This window comes from Gadus chalcogrammus, chromosome 12, assembly GCF_026213295.1.
Source record: "Gadus chalcogrammus isolate NIFS_2021 chromosome 12, NIFS_Gcha_1.0, whole genome shotgun sequence".
NCBI lineage: Eukaryota > Metazoa > Chordata > Actinopteri > Gadiformes > Gadidae > Gadus > Gadus chalcogrammus.
Genome location: NC_079423.1, coordinates 20,299,623 through 20,316,288, shown reverse-complemented (window position 1 = coordinate 20,316,288; position 16,666 = coordinate 20,299,623). Strand labels below are relative to the sequence as shown.

The 16,666-nt window shown below is 41.2% G+C and overlaps 2 protein-coding genes across 7 annotated transcripts in view; one reads left to right on the top strand and one right to left on the bottom strand.

The window, feature by feature from the left end:
* The window catches only part of oma1 (OMA1 zinc metallopeptidase), an 84,454-nt gene extending 74,128 nt beyond the window's left edge, over window positions 1-10,326 (bottom strand). For 3 of the 5 annotated variants that reach the window (XM_056604555.1, XM_056604556.1, XM_056604554.1), the window contains exons 1-2: window positions 9,303-10,317; window positions 8,360-8,588 (exon numbers count right to left, since the gene is read on the bottom strand). In XM_056604555.1, coding sequence (XP_056460530.1) covers window positions 8,360-8,588; window positions 9,303-9,694 — 621 coding nt within the window. In that variant the 5' untranslated portion in view covers window positions 9,695-10,317. Of the gene's footprint in view, window positions 1-8,359; window positions 8,589-9,302 lie in introns of all 5 variants that reach the window. The other 2 variants (XM_056604558.1, XM_056604557.1) reach the window with 2 other exon arrangements.
* On the top strand, window positions 9,339-15,267 carry LOC130393811 (E3 SUMO-protein ligase ZBED1-like). 2 transcript variants are annotated; one of them, XM_056604553.1, is made up of 3 exons: window positions 9,339-10,411; window positions 10,647-13,779; window positions 14,175-15,267. In XM_056604553.1, the coding sequence occupies exons 2-3, from the start codon at window positions 13,215-13,217 to the stop codon at window positions 15,167-15,169; spliced, it is 1,560 nt and encodes a 519-aa protein (XP_056460528.1). In that variant the 5' UTR covers window positions 9,339-10,411; window positions 10,647-13,214; the 3' UTR covers window positions 15,170-15,267. The 2 variants fall into 2 exon arrangements, with proteins under 2 accessions (XP_056460528.1, XP_056460527.1); XM_056604552.1 differs by having other exon boundaries at window positions 9,339-13,779.
* The last annotated feature ends 1,399 nt before the right edge of the window (window positions 15,268-16,666 follow it).

Here is a 16,666-nt window from a genome sequence, read left to right as displayed (position 1 = left end):
TGAAGAATGATTTTAAATGATATCGAAATTCTGTTTCGATATTATTGAAGATACAAGTGTGTAGATTTGTTAAATGGTTTTCACGAAGATAAACGGTTGAAAATTGATTTAGTTAGGTTACTTATACAGTTGAAGTACGATTAATGATTTGAATCATCGACTTTCAGGTTTTTCTTCGGGTTTATTTTTTTCTCACGTCGCGCCCCCCATGAAGAACTCTGGCGCCCTCCAGGGGGGGGCGCGCCCCACAGTTTGAAAACCACTGGTATAAGATATATTGGTAGTGAGTTACCTGATTAACTAAACATATGTATTTGAATTAAAATCTGATTGCCATTTGCAAAACCCTGTTTATATTACATTGTTTATCATACTTAAAAATGGCACTGTATTTTCTGCCTGTTCTTTTACAGACTCATTTGAAAAGGCCAAGCAACATGAAGAAAAGTATGTCACTACTGGATGTCCGACCACTGATTTGGAATCAGAGGTGGAAGCAGATGTACGTCGGAAAATAAGAACAAGGTACAGTTGAATTCCTCAACCAAATGTGCTTAGTAAATTAGCCTACACCTAGACGCCGCTGCCTTGTGATGAGTGTCAACCCAGATATTATGAGGTCAGGGTTCGATATCCGGCCGAGTCATAAAAAAGACTCGAACCTGCTTGGCACTCAGCTTTGAGGGTTGGATTGGATGTCTGTCCTGTGTCATGTCTATGTGTACTTGTATGTCAATCCGCCTAATTTCACAGAAACGGGCGATGGGCTCCTGAACCGAGATCAGTCTCTCATTTAATGTAATTATATTTAAAATTCTTTCAAATGCTGGGAATGTTTAATATTTATTTTCAAGGACAAATACTGTGTACGTGGATTCAGATTGGCAGCCAGAAACCAGCAGTGATAAGAGAAAATTTGCCAAGCCACCTGCTATTCACTTTCCAGGTACAGTAGTGACACTGTCAGTTACGACACTACAACTACTTTAAGTATTGCCATGTATAATTCTACTTATTTGTTAATACAGTGCTGCCAGAATCCAACCAATACCCCTCTCTACCAACCCCAGATGCAAGCAGTGGTATGTCATTGCTTATTACAATGGCATGTGAACTTTAATTTACAAGCATATAGTTCCTCTGTCAATACATGCAAAAATATTGCAAGGATATCATTTGATTGTCCTCTTTTTACACTTTACTGGCAATCACCATCACGACCCCCATGGCTATACAGGTGAGTTAACTAACAAATTCTCATCACATTTTTTTTAACACCGGACGTGCCAACCAATCTTAAATGATGCCATTCGACGGCAAATCAATCAACATCCTTAGTTGCTATGTGGTGCTCATTCATAACAACTTTGATAGTGCTTATTTACCTTATTTTGCTATTTCTGTCTGTATGTCTCTAGGAATGCCAATGTATAACTCAAGCCCAGAGCAAGCAAGGAAAGGTATATATTTTCTCATCTTAAATGTAAAAATGTTGTTTGTGCTACAATGCCCATTTACCCCCCAATACACAATGACCTAATGTGCAATGCCATGTGTGATGCCATGTTGTCGGTGACTTAAAGGTTGAGCTCCAGAAACACCACGGGGAAGATTCCAACTTCTTAACCTTACTGATGCCATCTGAATTGAGAAATGTGTCCCTTGTGATACGACTGTCTTTGTTAGGCTTAACATTTAAGTGCTTAATGGTTACTATAAGTTAGGGGTGAAAACATCAGTGAGTTGCTTAGTGTCATTCTAAATAATTCAAAATGGTCAATCTATCCTTGAAATGTAATGTAAAACCAATTACTTTTCTTCTAAGACATTGCTGCCGACAAAAATACCAAGATGCTTACGTAGCTACTCATGGAGGTGAAGCAAATGTCACGGGACATTCAGTTTATAAAGACTGAAATCGCTAAATCCTCCATGAATATTCCTGGAGCGGGTCCTGAATCACAGAGAGAAGAGCCCTTCCCCATTGTTCTGCCACTCGCCAATGAGGAGCAGTTTGATGAGGCTGAAGCTGCAGTGAAGGAGGAAACAGTCTGTCGAAGTATTTTCTTACATTTATTGTCAGGAATTGTAGGTGTGGAGGCATTAAAGGGATAGTTCGGATTTTTTGACAAGAGGTTGCATTACATCCTCACCATCAGTGTCGGGCCTCAGCAGTGACTTTTCCCCCACTGCGTCCCGTGAGCGGAGTTCTGGCCCGGTTTCGGTGTTGCAGAAATTAGTTGCTGCTAGTTGCTGGGGTCACGGGATGCAGTGGGGTAAAAGTCCCTCATGTAATACAACCTCATGTAAAAAATCATAACTATATCTTTAAATGCAATATACTGTCCATTTGACATGGCACATTGTACACTTTAGCAAACTAACCATTTCTCTCTAATCTGTTAAGTAGTATTTAAAAGTATTTAAAACTTCTGAAGTAAATAAGAATTGATGCATTTCCTCACCATGGAGGGAGCCAGATAAATATGGAGGACAAACTCTGCCATAATTAAAAATAAATCAATAAATTAATTAATCAATACCTAAATATATGCCATAAATAAATACATACATTTTATTGATTTATTTTTAATTATGGCTGAGTTGGTTGTCCATAGATAAATGGCTCATTCCATGGGGAAGAAAATGCATCCACTCTTGAAGAAGCACTTCACCCATCTCCAACGTTTATCTTCATATAAGTGGTCCTCTAATGCAGTTGTTCCATTCCAGGCCGTGACCCCCCCCCACACACACACATAATTAATCACGTTTGACCTGGGGAGCCCCCACCCTGACAAGCACTTGGAATTGTTGGTGTTGAGGCATTGAATTTAGTTTGACTCGGTTACACAGATAAATATTGTGAAAATAGCCAATCTACAAGCTTGCAATGTGAAGGCGCCGGGAGCTTGTAGATCGGATATTTATTTAGTTTTTACCTCTTTCTTATTGAGGAATCCACGGTGCACAGCGCTCGGTGCAATCATTCCTGCGGTCTCAATCAGGCCTGTGTTCCGCTAGCAAATATAGAATAGATTAAGCATTTATTGTCATTGTACATCTTGCAAATATAAGACTTCCGGTGGACTGTCTCTTCCACCTCTATAGACGTCTATCTATAGAGGTACTTATTCTGAGGAGATCGTACACCGGAAATCTATTTGCTAGTGGAACATAGGCCTGATTGACACCTCAGGAATGAATATGTTCAGTGAAATGTCTATATGTGACAATCTGGCCAATGTTTGACAAGGTTTTATAGCAGAAATTTGTTGATTACTTTTGATGCATCAATGGTATTATTTCTTCAGTTCTTTTCTGAGGTATTAAGAATGTCTTAAAAGTCCTTAAATTGTCACTTCCCTGTCATCTGGGGACAGCCCCCAGATTCATGTGGGGTTCCGACCCACAGGTTGAGAATCACTGCTCTAATGCTCAAAATAGGATGGCACCACTTCTGTCTACTCGCTCTGCGTCTCAGAGGGGGTCTGTGCCTGTGGACAGTTCTGAAACCGGCCTATCAGTGACATAATTTCAAGCTAATGGACATTGAAAGGGACCATTGCCCTCCTCTGAGACACGGAGTAGACATAAACTGTGCCATTGTTTTACTATATGAAGATTATTATTTTTCTTTTTGTTTCAGCGGCTGCTCGTCAATTTGACCGCAAATTGACTGAATTGCAGTACAGGGCCGGGATTAAAATTAACGACGTCCTGTCGTCCCGGGGACGTAATTAATTGTAATTCAGAGGATTTTTATTCTCTCTCGGGTCGACCTCGGGACGAAGAGAATTTTGCGGGCACTGACTTCATTTTTCTGTTTAAGTTTAACACTTTCTGCGAACCAGAACGTGTTCGCAATCGGTGGAAAATACTTAATTAATGGAAAGGGCTTCGTTTAATTGGCTGGCGCGCTCGCGTTTGTGTTGTTCAGTGAGACAGAGGGGGTAAAATCCCCCGTTCGTCATGGCGCGGTCTTTCTTGGTTCAATGGAGAAGTCTAGACCTCTTTAGAATAATTTTCAACGTCGACCGGCCCACCGGGAGACTTCCCGATCTCCAGCCTATGCTGCAGAGCGAATTTAAATCGCCAGCAGAACGGCCTGGGGGTCTAACACGTCATTCATTCATTCATATATATATATATATATATATATATATATCATTTCACATTAATCGCAATTATTACACGGGTCCTCTCAATGCCATGGAATGCTCCGTTCACTTGCATGGGCCCTTCAGAACTTCCGGTGGTGAATTATATTTGATAATTCACTGTTGTTTATTCAATATGTTTCTGATAACCAAACGGACTAAGATGGGTAGCACAGCTTAACTATGTAGGAAACACCGGCCCCCAACTTAATGGCATGTGGATGCAGTGTTTGTAGTGGCAGGTGTTCGGGTATTTTCAGCCGAAAGGTACCGTGTTCTATCCCCAAGGGCTCCAGCCAACCTGTTGATCTGGAGTAATGTCATAGTATAATCATGAGTATAATTGACCGCTGTCAAGGAAAACAACAGATTTTTCGCCTCTAATGACGTTTTTGGTATCACTCTGCAAGTACCGGCTAACTTGTCATCCCCAGCGTCTTCGGTTGCTAAGCGACGTCAACGTCTTTGGCGGACTACTCTATGCTGATCAACACTACGAATGCTGGTATCAAATAAATTGTAAAAAGACACCATGTGAAGTTATTTTTTCGTTTTGGCAAGTAGCCGTGTAATAAGCGGGATACTGTAGAGAACATCGCCGGTCATGATCGAAAATAAGCCCCTTGTGGGCGAAGCAAGTTCGCCCTGTCGGGGCTTATTTTCCCGGTAATTACCGGCGTTCTATTCATTATCCCTTACATATCCCACTGCTTCGGGTTTGCCTTAGTCGGCGCATTGAGAGGAGCGGGCGAATCCGCTGTCAGTGCGTGTGCATGTTTGATACGCATCCCGACAAAAAGCCTCGTAAGGACAGTTCCTCTGGTCTCTCTCGCACCATCTTTCTTTGTTTAATGCGACTGCTCACCTTCTCTCACATGATCAGCAGCTCGCGGATTCCTTTCTTTTCAGTTATAACTGCTCATGATGACATGCTGCGTTGTCTCGCAACACATGCTGCGTTGACAGCGCAACACCTCTAACCAAACCCCCCTGGAACCGCGGAGCCGTCGCATTTACATCAGAATGAAACCCAATAAACCGTCAATGTCTGTAGGGTCCGGGAGGGTAAATTGGGGTTCTAGCTCAAGCAGGCAATTTACCTTGGGCAGTGTAAACGCGCGGACCGTGCCGCGAAAAAGGCGTGCATACGATGGCATATTAGGCAGTCTCGCGCTGCGGCAAGCAGTGCGAGAGCCTGCTGCTCTGCGACCACAGTTGCAAAACTGTAGTCACGTAGTCATCTAGAAATAAATATATTATTTCATCAACATAATGTATTGTTTTTATTATAGTATCAGTAAGTAACATCTCAAAATGTAAAAAAGATTTAGGGGAAAGATTCGGGACGGTTCAAAATGTTTTTTCGGGACGTTTCTGGGACGGTGGTGAAAAATAGTTAATTTTAACCCCTGGTACAGGGGTGCACTGCAGAAGTGGCTGCATTACTCACCTGAGAAGAGTGGTGGGATACCAAGAAAAGGAAAAGAGTTATAAGGACAAATGTTATTGTAATGTTCTTAATTATAGGGTTAATTAGGGTTAATGTTCATAATTCCTTAAGATGTTTGTTTGTTATTCCTTTTGAATATTCATTAAATAACTTTTTGAATAATGGTCTGTTTTGTTGGGGTTTTTTTGGTTCATGGAAAAGAATGGAAACAGCCAATCTAATGGGGTTTTTAATGAAGAATATTAAAAACCTACAATGCAACGTTGAAAAGTGTTGAAATGACCCTTTAATAATAACCTTGTTAAAAATGTATTATGCAATGCATATATATAGTTGACTCAATGTTGATTCAATTCTACATTCTTTCAATATTGATCATATCATAATTGAATCAAGGTTGATTCAGAATTGATTGAAAATTAAATTTTATTTCAATGTTGATCATAGCAAGTGTGATGCCCACTAATGTGTGCCCACATTTGTGTATATTAAGTTTTTATATACTACACCATTTTATATTATTAAGACACACTATTTCCTACTAAATTGATCTTATTTTGTATGAGCAATATCTTTTATAGTTTTACATTTTCACAATGCAATTGCACTATCCTGCCAGTAGGAGGCACAGTAATATTGTGGTTTGCCTGAATCCCCGTGAGATCCTCATAACTAATGAGGATCTGAAAAGACAAGTCACGTCTCCCGTGTCAGCATTCTTTTCTCTTTGTTTCAGGTGGGTTATGTGTTTAAAATGTAAAACAAGTTGATGTTAGTGATTGGATAATGTGTAGTGAAATGTTTTAGTAAAGTATGAGTGTTAAAATGAGTACATGTGTAGCTAGTAAGGTCCGACGCTCGCCGAGAGATTTGTAATGACGGCGCCGTTGGAAGTTTTACCGTTAGGCTAGTAGCTTTAAGCTACTAGCTAGTAAGGTCCGACGCTCGCCGAGAGATTTGTAATTGCGGCGCCGTTGGAAGTTTTACCGTTAGGCTAGTAGCTTTAAGCTAATACGGATCACGCTCGTCTCTACCTTTTTGTTTTATTGTAATAACACCACACGTGGCTCACTTCTTGACGTTTTGTAAAGTATTCAAATGTTTATTGATTGTTGTAAAGCACCTTAAAGATACTGTTAAAAACGGGTTAAGAAAAGTTACTTGAAGTTCAGTAATAAGAAAATGTTTGATATAGCCTACAAGGTAGGTACTGTTAAAAATACTAGTTCAGTAAAACCTAATGGGTTTTAAGAGCATTAAAGATGCACCTTGTACAAACTGTTTATTGTATCAGAGAGATGAAAGAACAACACTGTGAGAAAAGGTGTGTTTTAAATTGAAGAGTATTTTTTGTGTATTTTGGTTTGTTTTAAGAACATGGAAAATATGTCTAATTAGACAACATATGGAGTAATATGATGCTGAGTTTAAAATGCATGGACAATGTGAAGATAAACGGTAACCTTCAGTAAATGGAGAAGTTAAATGAATAAATATAACTAATGAGGATCTGAAAAGACAAGTCACGTCTCCCGTGTCAGCATTCTTTTCTCTTTGTTTCAGTTATCTATAATCTGTCCACGGCGATCCCACCTGGGACCCGTTACACAAGCACTTTCAATGTATATTTTAACATCAATGTTGATCACAATCTTCAGCCTGACAATATCTCAATGTTGATTCATTCAATCACGTTTTGCTATATGGGCTTCTCCCAGTACAGCAAGTCACTGGATTCTCACATTTACAAGGCCTTTCCTACCAAAGCTATTCAGAAGAATTCTGTCCTATTCAGGGCCTCAAACCTGAGGCCCTGAAGGTAGCTGAACTAATCTCTGCATGTCTGGCCGACATCCCTCAGTGGATGTCAACGCACCACCTGAAACTCATTCACGTGGACAAGACTAAGCTGCTCATCCTTCCATGGAAGGCATTTACATCCACAATCTCTCATTCAATATTGAAAACTCTGTAGTGCCTGTGACTCGGAAGACACTTTATTACCAGCTGTCCTTCGCTGCAAACAACGACACAACCACCCGCTCCTGCAGTTTAAGGCCTTTACAACATCAGGAGCAGGGTTTCCCACAGCACCCTACAGCTTAGGTGGCCGCCTAAGCAACACACGCCTGCCGCCTTAACTACGTTGTTGTCGTCAAAAAGAAAAAGATCTAAAAAAATAAATAAATAATTATATATATATATATAAAATTGTAACTATTTTACAAAAGTATAAAATAATCTAAGCTTCATTCACTCTCTGTTTATAGATCAAGACAGACTTGCGGCAGTCTTTAGAAGCAGTTTATGTTGATGGCCACGTCTGAGAGAGGGTTAAGCTTCTTGGACATTTATAGATAAACCCACAGCCCGTGTGTGGATGTACTGAGCTCCGTCTAGGCAATGGTTCATTTTGATGTCCACATCCGAAGAGGGTTAGTCTTCTAGGACACATAAAGCCCCCCTCCTGCTTAGAAGATAGTGTACAATTTGAGCTAAAACCGGGGGTTCACTTTCACTTTAGGTCACAATCTTTCACTGAAGAGCTGACATTGTGGTTGGTTGAACCTATGGCCCACTGATTAAACCCTTGTTTTCATCATTGGAGATCTTCAAGATTACCACATAAATGTATGGGATTATTAGGAGAATGACCAGCCTAATTGCTTTTCAAACAACCAAAATTGACTCCCTCTCTCTAGAGTCAACCAACAAGTTTCAAATCCCCCCTCCCGCATCCCACACTTACGTCCTCCGTCATTACTGCAGCCAACTCCATGTAGTTCTCCCTGCTGAACACCAGGAGGCGCGTTCGCCCCGTCAAGGGGGACTCGTCCAAGTGGGTCAGGAGGAAGAGCGCAGCAATCACCATAATGATTGCAGCAGCCGCTGTCAGTACCCAGCGGCTACGCCAGGCTGCCTCACGTGCCAGCTGCCGGCGGTTAGGAGGCAGGGCCACCCACCACTTCCTGATGCTTCTACAGAACAGAAAACAAAAAGGACAGTGTTTTTTATGTATTCAATTACAACATGATCTTATTCTGCACTACTGTATAGGCCTAGTTCATGATACATATTTTAAAGGTCCATTTAAGAAACAAAAGTATCAATTACATTTCTTATTCAATATGTTTCTGATAACCAAACGGACTAAGATGGGTAGCACAGCTTAACTATGTAGGAAACACCGGCCCCCAACTTAATGGCATGTGGATGCAGTGTTTGTAGTGGCAGGTGTTCGGGTATTTTCAGCCGAAAGGTACCGTGTTCTATCCCCAAGGGCTCCAGCCAACCTGTTGATCTGGAGTAATGTCATAGTCTTGAAGTTATAAAATCACTTTTTTTTTTTTACATTATTTTTTATCCCTGGTGTTTACTTGTATTGATTGATATTAATAATATTTTTAAAATTGTTTAATAAAGTGTGTTGTCTTTATATAGCTATGTTAAGCACTTTGGGCTGCACGTTTGTTTGAAAGGTGTTAGATAAATAAAGATGACTTGTAATAGGCAAGGCATCGTTGTGAAATACGACTTTCATGATAAAGTGGTCACTGTGTGCATGTGAAATGTCCACAATGCCAAAAATTTTGCTTGCTCGTAAATGAAACTGCATGAGTAAAAACCTAACATTCATTAAATGTTGTATAGCTTTGTTAAGTTTAAGTATATACATTGTAAATGTAATATACCTTCCAAGTATGACCGCCAGGAGCTTCTGCAGAGGTTTGAGCAGTAACCATATGAGAGGAGCAGGCAGAGCCCTCAACGGTCTAGAGGTGTGGATATGATGCCCCCACAGAGTACGTACAGCGACGCCCTTAGCTTGCCTCCATGCCTGCAAAAACGCGGTCTTGTCGCGAGGTAAAAACGTTCTCGCAAATATTGCAGTTCTGAGGGGAAGTATAGCTTTGTTTGTAGCTCTTTGAAAGCGGTTTTTCGTGGAGAGTTGTGCCGATGACAAGAATGGTCGAGTTTTCCAAGCATGCCCCCCTTGTTTGTAGACTTGAAAGCAAGATGTCAGGTGTGCAGACAGCGGGTAGAAGCAGCTGCTTCTGTTCAGACGCAAACAAAATAATGCCATCGTCCCCCTAACTAACCACACTATTAACAGCAGTTGTCCGATTTCAAGTAGGCTTCAAAGTTATGGTGTACTTCCTGGAATACTCGTAGTGAAAGCGTCTTAAGGTATGTATCAATTAAATACATAAGAACGTTGTTTCTACGGATTTAAATAATTTATTATTCCAATGTCATCATTCCGCCAAGCTTACTCATGTATATACATCTCCATGATACCCTTGTCCAACGACGCGGAAATTATACATTTGATTGAGGACCATGTTTAAGAAAATGCTGGGAGACCTTGTGGACTCTGTTCTAAAGAATTAAAACCGGTGCATCAAGCTGGCTTAACAAGTTCTGTATGGAACTTCTCGTCAACATCATAGGTCAAAACAAAGCAGGCGTCTCGGCGATGTGTGTCCTAAATTATCCTTCCCCGGAAACGCGAATATACAGAAGAGGTCCGGTACCAAAGTCAACTTTTCAAACTGGCAAAAATCTAATCTCCTAACCTTTATGCAAACTTTCCCCTTTGTTGGGAACGTCATCGGTTCAAGGCGAGATGAGAAGGTGCTTCCCTTCGAACATAGGAAAAGAAAGCACTATTTGAAATGAATTCGACACCACTTTTCCACCCAACGTCATTGCGTGACGTGGAGTATTGCTGACATCTGGCGTCTCTAGCGTGAAACTACAATTGTCGAAGATGGACTACAACAAGCGCCATTTTATGGAAGTAAGGCTGAATCCGAATTCATTGCTCATTGCTCAACCCTACCCCTCATTGCTCAACCCTAACTCTAACTTTTAAGCCGACCCCCTACCCCTACCCAGTGGTGGGCCGTCAGTAGAGAAGGCCCTGCTGGCCCTGTCAAAATCTAAATCATATATATACATATATATATATTTATTTATTTTCAAAATGACATTAATTTGTGTCTGAACGCATCTTAATTCCATATTTTTTTCAGTTCTTACAACATAATTCCAGAGGCCCCAGGGCCCACCAATATGCCGGCGCTGGCCCCCGGTGACATCATCAGCAAATTTTGAATCGTTGGCGGTAGTGACAGAGTTGATAGTGAAGTGAACTACTATGGCCACTGCCTTCACATCACCTAGCGATCCTGTTTCTGATCTCCTTTGTTTGCCTTATTCAAGGCGATCGTTTGGAGAGAAGACAGATTTAATTTCAAGAGGAAGACCTACATCGAAGCTGGATGGGCTGACTCAGGCCGGTAAAGGTTTTGTGCGGCACTTTACAGAGTGCAACTACAGCCGCTATGACTGGCTAACGGCTAGCACCGTTAAGAACAACCTATTCGTGCCGTGTTTGCTGCTCAACATCAGTGAGGGGACATGGAACAGCGCCTGATTTAGCAGTCTTAACAGCTTCACCAAGGCAGCTTTAAAAGATCAGGTCATGGGTGATGGGTGAGTTTTTCTTTGCACTTTGTAGGAGAGATAATGTTGTTGTGGTACTTTAGTTTATAACGCATTTTTTGTAATGGTTGGAAACATAAATATATTGCTGGAATTTGGGCAGTAGGCTTGATGGTAATGCTGTGTGGCGATGCCATTTAATAAGCATATTAAATTAACCCGTTCACTACTACTCCTGTTAGCATAATATTCTGGGTGGAATAGCTGTTGTAAAATATGTGGCATGAAGGCCTACTTGTATGTTTCATTTTTGTTAATGAACTGGCGTTGCACTTGTAATGTTGTCGCTATAGAGCTCGTAAGTCGCCATTGCTCATGGGACCTATGAGACCGAAAAAAAATGAATGGGAGTCAATGGAGAGAAAGTAATTATTTTCTGATCCCAGTCATTAAATGCCTTGGATTACACATATGTTTTGTGTGGGTCTAAATAAAAAAAAATCACGTAAAGAGTTTGACTGTATATTGTATGATTATTCAGCTAAAGGCTGTGGAAAAGACCCAACGAAAAAGACTACACGTTGCATATGTGACGTCACATCAATACACATTCCCTCCACTTCTCAACTCACAGTGCTAATGCTGCGTACCACGGTACCACGGTCTACTGAGCCATCAAATCAAGATGCCTGTGTGTTTTGCACCAGAATGTCACCATTCAACTGAGATGGGCTGTTCTTTTTTTAGATTACCGTCTGACATTAAAACCAGGAATCACTGGATAAAACGTATCCGGTAAGCGATGTGTGTGAATTTCGGCGGCAGCAACAATTGGCGGCAACTAACATTAACTTAATGAAGTTTAGTCTTAATTGCCATTATTCCAGTACATCCATACCCTTATTATTTTTAGTTTGATAAAAATGTATATATGTATATATATGTATTATATATAATATTACTTGTTAGTGCTAATAGCACAATAAAAAAGTGCTGCTTGAATTATTTTAATTTCAATGAAAACCCTTAACCAAGTCCTCCTGTATGAAGGTATTATTGTAGCAAAAGTCTTTAGCACCTGTAACTGCAGAATTTGAATGCATACACTAAAGTCACAGTAAATTTGAAGTCGTATATATTTATTTTGCATGTACTCTAAAGTCACAAATGTGTAACAGTACATTTGTAGTCTTAAAAAATAAATAATATATTTTTTATACCATTGTAAACACAAAATAGGGTCTACGAGTACGCAAATCTGTGTTACAGGTGCACAAATCCTTTTGCTACAATTATTGCAGCGCAGTTGGTGCAAAACACATTCGCACACCCGTGTTTCATAATCTGAGAACATGCCCGAAAAGATGTGCATTCGTAAACCCAAATTTGAACTAATGCATCAGAAGTTGCACATCTGTGAAAAATGTCCTCACAAATAAAATGATAAAGAACGCTATGTATACTTGCCTTTTCTCTCCAAAGTTCTTGAGAAGATAGTGGCAACTCAACTCCAGGATCACCTGAAGGCCAATGATCTCTTTGAGCCATTCCAATCTGGATTCCGTCCTATGCATAGTACTGAAACGGCCATGATCAAGATTACTAATGATCTCCTCTGTGCAGCTGATGATAGACTTATCTCCATTCTGATTCTCCTTGATCTCAGTGCAGCCTTCGACATTATCTCTCACCATCTTCTGCTGGAACGTCTAGCTAATATCGGAGTGTGTGGCAGTGCTCACCAGTGGTTCACCTAGGGCTGGGCGATTTTTCGATTTTGATTTTAATCGCGATTTAATTTTTTTCTACGGTTTTAAATGAGACGTTCGATTAGCCGACGCCTTCAAAAAAAATAAAATATTAAAATATTAAAATAGCAATTAAATGATAGTACTGCCCAGGAGGAGATTGTTGAAAAGAAGGGTCTGAGAAGTTCGGCTGCTTGGAGGTACTTTGGGTATTTGAAGTCGGACGAACAACAGCGTAATACACTGTGCAAAATATGTAGAAGGAACGTAGCTACTAAAACAGGAAACACCAGCAATTTGTTTCAGCATTTAAGACAATGCCACCCACTAGAGCACGCACAGTTATGCAAGACAGGTAATGCCCCCTCCTCCAGCACCAGTAAAAGGAAGCCATATCAACAGACCATAATGTCCGCTCTTTCCAGCATCGCGCCGTATGAAAAAACATCGAAACGACACAAAGACGTTACACACGCAATCACACAATTCCTCGCAAAAGGCATGCTGCCAATACGCACTGTCGAAAAGGAAGAATTTAAAAACCTAATGAGAGTGATTGACCCTCGTTATCAACTCCCAGGGCGCAAACACTTCTCGCAGACAGCAATCCCACAACTGTATGCGGAGTGCAGAGGGATGGTTGAGAGGGACCTGCGGGCTGTGGCATACTTCGCCACCACATCGGACTTGTGGTCAAGTCGAACTTCCGAACCATATTTGAGCCTCACTGCTCATTATTTTGACCAAGACTGGGCTATGAAGAGCAAATGCCTCCAAACGGCATACTTTCCTGAAGACCATACTGCCGAGGCAATTGCATCAGGGCTGACAGAATCGCTTGGTTCGTGGGGGCTAAGTGAAAGCAAACAAGTTTGCATTACCACAGATAGTGGAGCAAATATAGTAAAAGCAACCACCCTCAACAACTGGACTCGCCTACAGTGTTTTGGGCACCGACTTCACTCAGCTGTTGGTAAGTTGAATAGCAGAATTGCATACCTTAATTGTATTTTCAGGTCATATAAATATGAAAAAAACGAATGTTCATATTTATATATTTTTTAAACTATTATTTAAGAAAAAAGACAAGAACGTTTTACAATGAGAGTCAAGGCCTTCTCTTCATAATGTTTATTAGGCCACCCTTAAAATGCTTTATTTATTTCTCAAAGATTAATTTGCGACCTCAAAAGATTATAAACTGGTATTCAAACAATGCTGGATTCATGCCCTTGTCTATTAATTAAAAAAATACTGTCTTGAATATCCAGCCCCTCATGTGCACTATTCTGTATTAGAAATATTCATACTGGTTTCTTATTCAGTTTTTTTTGTTTGTTTGTTTGTCCCCCACCCCCCACCCCACAGAGAAAGCCGGAAAGCACAAGAAAGTGGAGCGTGCTGTGGGTGTGTGTAAGAAAGCAGTGGCTGCCTTCAGCTATTCGTGGAAGAAGAAGAGAGATCTGGCTGTTGCTCAAGAAGAGCTTCATCTACCCCAGCACAAGTTAGTGACTGAGTCACCCACTAGGTGGGGTTCATGTCAGAAGATGGTGGAGAGGATGCTGGAGCAGCAGAAAGCTATCGCTCAGGTCTTGGGAGCAGACAAAAAGACGAGACAACTGGTTCCTACATGGCAAGACCTAGATGTCCTGGAATCTGTCAATGGGGCCCTGAATCCACTACTGGAATTCACTGATGCACTCTCCAGTGAAAATTATGTGTCATACCTCAAGCCGATGCTGCAACTTTTCAGAACACAGATTCTCAAGCCATCCGACGATGAAACACAGCTCACCAAAGAATTGAAGATGACAGTCATGTCATACCTGGATGAAAAGTATGCCGATCCGAACACTGAGGAACTACTGGATGTTGCAACTTTGGTAGATCCGCGTTTCAAGACACAATACATTAAGCCAGAAAACATTCATGCCATCAAAATGAGAGCAGTGTCTGAGATGTTGGAGGACTGCTCCACTTCAGTCAGAACAGAGGAAGCAGAGGCAGGAGATGCTGCAGTACCCCCTCCCCTGAAGACACAAAAAAAGTCATTGGGCAGCTTCTTTAAGAAACCAGAATCCAGCCCAGCACTCAATGACAGACAGAGTGTTGAGCGGGAACTCGAAAACTACTTGACAGCAGCAGATGCAGACAGTGAGATGGACCCACTGCAATGGTGGAAGGTGAATGAAAGGAACTTCCCAAGACTTGGCGGCCTTGCAAAGCACTATTTGTGCATCCCTGCAACCAGCACACCCTCCGAGAGGGTATTTAGCACAGGGGAGAACATTGTGACCTGCCACAGGGCAGCTTTAAAACCTGAGATGGTGGATACACTTGTCTTCCTTGCTCGCAACTTGTGAGAAACAGTATTGCAAAATATTTTGTTTCATTGCAGCACAAGTTAAATGCACTTCATGTTTTTCGTTGTTTTTTAAAGCTGCTAGAATTTGTTCTGTGAAACCTAAGAGCTTGTTAAGCTGTTTTTGTGTATTACATTTGTTTTTGTGTATTACATTTTCTTTTTTACCAGAAAATATAAAGAAATTATACAAAAATTGTGATTTTGTTCATATCGTGATATAAAATCGAAATCGGAAATTTTGGGGGGGAAAAATCGAAATATAACTTTTTCCCATATTGCCCAGCCCTAGGTTCACCTCCTATCTCTCTGGAAGGACACAGTACGTACAAATGCTGAATTGCAAGTCTGAGAGTACTGCTGTGACAAGAGGGGTGCCCCAGGGGTCTGTGTTAGGCCCTCTGTTGTTCATCATCTACCTCCTCCCACTTGGCACTATCCTCAGGCAACATGGTGTTCAATTCCACTGCTATGCTGACGACACCCAGCTCTACCTTTCAACAAAGCCCACTGCTACACTTCCGCCAGCTGTACTTACTGCATCATTCAGTGCACACATAAACAGTATGTCAAGAAGTGCCTTTTACCATCTAAGGAACATTGCACGGCTTCGCCCAGCGCTCACCCAGCAGAATGCAGAAGTCCTTGTGAATGCATATGTGACATCCCGCCTCGACTACTGTAATTCCATCTTGTCTGGAATCCCAAATAAGCTACTCCACCAGCTCCAACTCATCCAGAATTCTGCAGCAAGGATTGTAACACGCTCTAAATCCACCAGCCATGTAACACCATTGCTTATCCAACTGCACTGGCTTCCAGTAGCCTACCGAATTCAATTTAAAGTCCTGCTCCTGACCTACAAGTCCCCACACAACAATACCCCCACCTACCTCTCTGACCTCCTGGAATCCTACACTCCTGCCCGCTCACTGAGATCCTCCACAGCAGGCCTACTGCATGTCCCTAAGGCGAACCTCAGCACCCTGGGAGAGAGGGCTTTCAGCTACATCGCCCCCAAGTTGTGGTATTCACTGCCAGACTACATCAGACACTGTGACTCAATTACTGACTTTAAAAGCAGACTTAAAACTAATTTCTTCAAGATAGCTTATGGACTGACTGACTTTTATTTTTCTTATTTTTAGTTATTTCTATGAGATTAATGTAATTGTAATGAGATGATTGTTTGTGAAGCGACCTTGGGTGTCATGAAAGGCGCTTTAAATAAAATGTATTATTATTATTATTATTATGTTAATTCAGCATTTTAATGAGCGAGCACAAATCCATTTTACAACTGCTCGAATCTGCTCTTGCAAGTCTCAGCTGTGGGTTTTTTTGCAGGTTGTTTTGCACCACGTCTAGGTGGTAAATGTGTAGCAAAAGTATTTGTATCCGTAGATGCCAGATCGTCCGTGAGCGGGACAAAATAGTCCCGCCCATAATTTCCTAATCCAATGAAAATCGCCGGCAGGGATGCATTTCTCAAATTACA